The 4,654-nt window shown below is 34.1% G+C and overlaps 1 protein-coding gene across 2 annotated transcripts; it reads left to right on the top strand.

Moving 5' to 3' along the window:
- The first annotated feature begins 2,457 nt into the window (after positions 1-2,457).
- Positions 2,458-3,974, top strand: LOC113764253 (protein YLS3-like). 2 transcript variants are annotated; one of them, XM_027308305.1, is made up of 3 exons: positions 2,458-2,858; positions 3,388-3,474; positions 3,620-3,974. In XM_027308305.1, the coding sequence occupies exons 1-3, from the start codon at positions 2,516-2,518 to the stop codon at positions 3,772-3,774; spliced, it is 585 nt and encodes a 194-aa protein (XP_027164106.1). In that variant the 5' UTR covers positions 2,458-2,515; the 3' UTR covers positions 3,775-3,974. The 2 variants fall into 2 exon arrangements, with proteins under 2 accessions (XP_027164106.1, XP_027164107.1); XM_027308306.1 differs by having other exon boundaries at positions 2,459-2,858; positions 3,623-3,974.
- Positions 3,975-4,654: the final 680 nt, after the last annotated feature.

Raw genomic sequence — 4,654 nt, forward strand, 5'->3', positions numbered from 1 at the left:
GCTACATCAATTTTTGCTATTACCTGCATTACAACTACTTCAATAAATTGGGGTCCCAATTGAAATGTTTTGTATTTTTGTTCAACTTACAAAGGTCGACATCTTTCACAATTGTGCAATAATGGCTTGGGAATTTTATCAAAGAATTTTTTCCTTGTCAACTTCTTTGAAAAATCAGAACCCTGAACCTTTTTTTTTCTAAAGATTAAATTCCCTTTGAACCCTTAATATTTCTATGAAGTTTTTACGTTTCAACTTAAAAAGTTTTACTTTTGATGCTTTACACCCTTTTGAGTTACTTTTCCATCTCTGTGGTGAAAATGAGCATCATTCTCTAAGAATCCCAAATAAATATCGCTTTAGAAAATACATTACTTCCGTTCATAATAGGAACAATTGGAGTAAATGAACAATTGGTTTTTTGTTTTTCACACACTACTTTAGGGTGCATATAAATATAATATCAAGTCTATAAGTTAAATACCAAAGTGAAATATTATGAATCCATTGGGCTGCAAAGACAACTTAGCCCTTTTAAGGAAAAAAAAAATAAAAGATGAAACCTCAAAAAGTTACATCAAGAATCTTTACTTGAGAGAATTGAAATTGGCATTTCATTCAAGGGATGCAACACTTAACTTTTTTATACAAGAATATCATCATGGCAGTGTAATAGGACGGACACACAGCCATTGCTGATGGCCCTGCTGTACTTTTCGTGACGAAAATGGCCCAGCTGTTCTTGTCTCTTTGGGTTTTTTTGTTCATTCAAACTGCTGTATAATCACTGATGTAGATTAATATAATTACCTTTATAACTAGGTGTCACGGGTGAGGAAAAAGTTCTCATCACGGTCACGTTCTGCTTAATTGTAGACCTAAATTAACCATAAGGGTTCACGGGTTTTGCTAACTCCAAATTGTCTACACATCTCACATCTCGATCTGTAGCCTGTGCACAGACGAGCACAAGACAAAATATCAAGGAGAATTTTATGTAAAGGGATCATTAAAAACCTTCCTAATCTAGGTAAGCTCAACTGGAATTTCCGAAAGAGTTAAAAAGTGAGTAGAAAGGTATCTCACATGGCTGCTCAAATTCGGAAGGAAGATGATAATAATGTTTACAAGAACGCGTTATGTAGCTGAAGAAAAGGAGAAGTTTTATTGCAGCCTGGACCAAACGAACTACTGGATTTGCTAACTGGTTGGTCCGAACCTTGATAAAATTTCTCAAAAAAGAAGTATTACATTGATTGCGGATTCGTTTAATCAATTTTGTTCCCTTTAAAAGCTCCTTGGATATTATTGATTGTACCATATATATACTTGCAGGACATCAGACATATCACTAGCAAGAAATCAAGAACTTCAACTTAGTTGTGTTTGGCTCTCCATGAGAGTTAAAATTGTTTGACATAGAAATGTAAATGAAACGTTAAATTGCAGATATTTTTAATTGAACTGGATTTGGACCTGCATCAAAGATTTTATTGTGCCAATGGTATCAATTCCGGACAAGGGCTTTTGGGTTCATATTTTATCTAATTTTTTTTTTTGGTTGACAAGAGAACCCGCATTCACTAATCGAAAGTGCGCATTAAATAAACCCCATCCTGTGCAATAGCCTGCTAATCATACGGAGAGATAAGACGCATTAGATAAATTCTGTGCGACGGACAGATGTCCTAAGAGAGATTCGAATTCGAATTAACAGGAATGCATGACACCAACTCTACCATCTCTAACATATTTCATCTACTTTACTAGCTTGGCCGTTAATCTAGATTCCATAAATGTGCATTAAACCATATGTACCTCTGCATGGTGACTATTGAATGATTTGGACAAGTACTGGCAAACTTATCATGGACAACAGTTTCTTTACAGATTTTTCATGCTATCTGGCCATGGTCACACATTTATGTGCACTGGACGGTTCTGATCTGTTTAGTTTGGCACGATTCTTATACATATAATTTTTCTTCTGCAAATATATGATGTTACTGTATTGAATATATGTGAAATATTTAATTCATGTATACTAATTTTTCTTTAGATAAAATATATTGTGATTGTAAATAATGTAAAGCATACATCAACCACGTAAAACTGGGAGAAAACACAATCGTACTGGCCCTTATCCCTCGAAGCAATCGAATTATACCATTTACTTGATGATATTGCAGCCTAATCAAACTTATACTACATGGTGTATTGTGAGATTTGTCCACCACAAACTTCGTTCGCAATTATGGTTAACAATTAACACCACTCATCAATAGACCAACTGTGCAAATTAATTTGTAGACTTTCTGGTGTAATAACCACAATAAACCAAAATGGTAATAATAACAATAATAATCTGATCCACCAGCTATGTCTGCTTGTCTTGCTGTCTTAATCCTCATTAAAGAACTATCAACTTGTCAAGAACAAAGCATAAAAGGCATGGGGCATCTTTCCATGCCACCCTCTTCTTCCACCTTCTTCTCCTAATTTCTGTCCCTCATTAATGGATCCAACATATGTCCCTCGTTCAGTCCCATGCATGTTGGTATTACTCTTGATGTTCTTCAGCACTTTCTGTAACGCAGATTTGAACAAGGACAGAGAAAAATGTGCAAACCAGCTCGTAGGTTTAGCAGGTTGTCTTCCTTATGTTGGTGGTGATGCGAAATCTCCTACCATTGATTGTTGCAGTGGACTCAAAGGTGTCCTGCAACATAGCAGGGAATGCTTATGTATCTTGGTTAAGGATCGAAATGATCCTAACCTTGGTCTTAAGATTAATGCTACCTTAGCACTTAGCCTTCCTGACAAATGTCATGCACCAGCTAATGTCTCAGACTGCCCAGGTATGTATTACGTAGTATTATTTTGGTTCATAATTTTCATTTTTTATTTTTTAAGTAGGGGAGGAATGAAGTTGAAGAAGTGAAAAGGGGATTTAAATCCAAGACCTCTAATTCTTAAGGTCTCAATTTTAGTTATTAGATTAAATCCTCTACAACTAATTTACACTCGTACAATCATTAAACTCCATAAAAAAGTGAACAAAGAGTGAATAAGATGTTATAATTATGATTTAAGGTAGCTCCCCAGTACATGTAGTACAGAGCATGGATTTGATCTCCAGATTATGAAACTAGTGAAAAATGAGGCAAATTTGACTATGATTGCATTTTGGATGAAACTGGACATTTTAGAAATTTGGGTTTTAATTCCTATAAATTTGGGAATTTTTTGGAAGCCCTTTTTGATAAATAAAGCATTTGATTTGAACCCTCACCCCCACAAAAAAAAAAAAAAAATTTTTTTGAAAATTTTTCCAGAGCATGAATGTTGGTTTTTTCATGTATTCATGCGGTGTTCTGTCTTTCCCAGCCCTGCTACACTTGGCACCTAATTCGCCTGATGCTAAGGTATTTGAGGATTTTGCAAAGAATGGAAACGGCTCTGCAACTGCTGAAGGTAAGAAAACATATAATAGGTACAGAAATTCTACACATGTTGGATGCCACTATCAAGATTATCTATTCTAAAAATCCCTTTTGTGTTTTTGTATATACTTACTTGTATAGTTGTTCAACCTTTTCCAATTTGTTTGTGGTTTTAGCAGGAGGAAGTTCCAGTACTGACAAGGGATCAACTGGAGCTGCTATTAAGAGTGATGGAGGAAAAGGGATCAGGCGGTTGAGAATTGAGATGGTTTTAGGGCTCTTGATCATTGTGGTTCTTGATATGATCCTACCCAATTTTACTGTTTGTTGATCAATAGGATTCCATCAACATACATAGTTGCTTTCACATTTTCTTTCCCTGTTTCCCTTTGTATCCCCACCCCTTTTCTTTGTGCTGTCTTGGTCCAGTGTGAAAAGGCATATACCAATTTTTTCATGCCAATATGTAATGGAAATTTCTACAATTAAAGAGGTTTGTATGATGAAATCTTATAGGTAATCTTCATTTGATGTACAAATTTCAATCGGTTTCTAAGACTTCCATTGCCAAAACAAGGAAATGCATTGTTAAACACTCCAAAATCTAAATTCTATGTTGTGTTTGGTAGTATAATACTGAATGGTCTTAAGCTTGGAATTTGGCTCCTTTTTTTTTTTTTGTAAAGTGGTCCAACCGATGGGCATTTGCAATTTGATAATACCAATTTGACAAGATAAACATGGGAATAGTAAACGGAGAACTTGCTGAATTTTATTATTCAATTAACTTTATATACACTACTAGTATATACACTTTTACCGTTTGATACTTGACAACTAATCTGAATTTTAAATTTAAATTTAAATTTTGCATAGTTGTTAAGCATCCAATCGTGATAATGTATATACTGTCAGTATAAATAAGATTAACTCTTTTATATTTCTTCAACTTTTAATTTTTACTCACAAAATTCAAAGAGATGCATTTCTACCATGGATTGTTACCAGCCAATTTGGGAGAGGTAGGATTTCGCAATTAGGGAAGCGAATTTGAAGATAAAAATTTTATAGATAAGTTATATTACAATATGAAGTTAATTTAAACTTTTATACAATTGTTTTGAACAAATATATTGTTAATCTGAAATGTGCGTTAGAAATTAATACAAGTTTAGCCCCCCGAAAAAAAACTTTCAGTGTTTTAATTCCAT

The sequence above is a fragment of the Coffea eugenioides genome, chromosome 1 (genome assembly GCF_003713205.1).
Source record: "Coffea eugenioides isolate CCC68of chromosome 1, Ceug_1.0, whole genome shotgun sequence".
Taxonomy (NCBI): domain Eukaryota; kingdom Viridiplantae; phylum Streptophyta; class Magnoliopsida; order Gentianales; family Rubiaceae; genus Coffea; species Coffea eugenioides.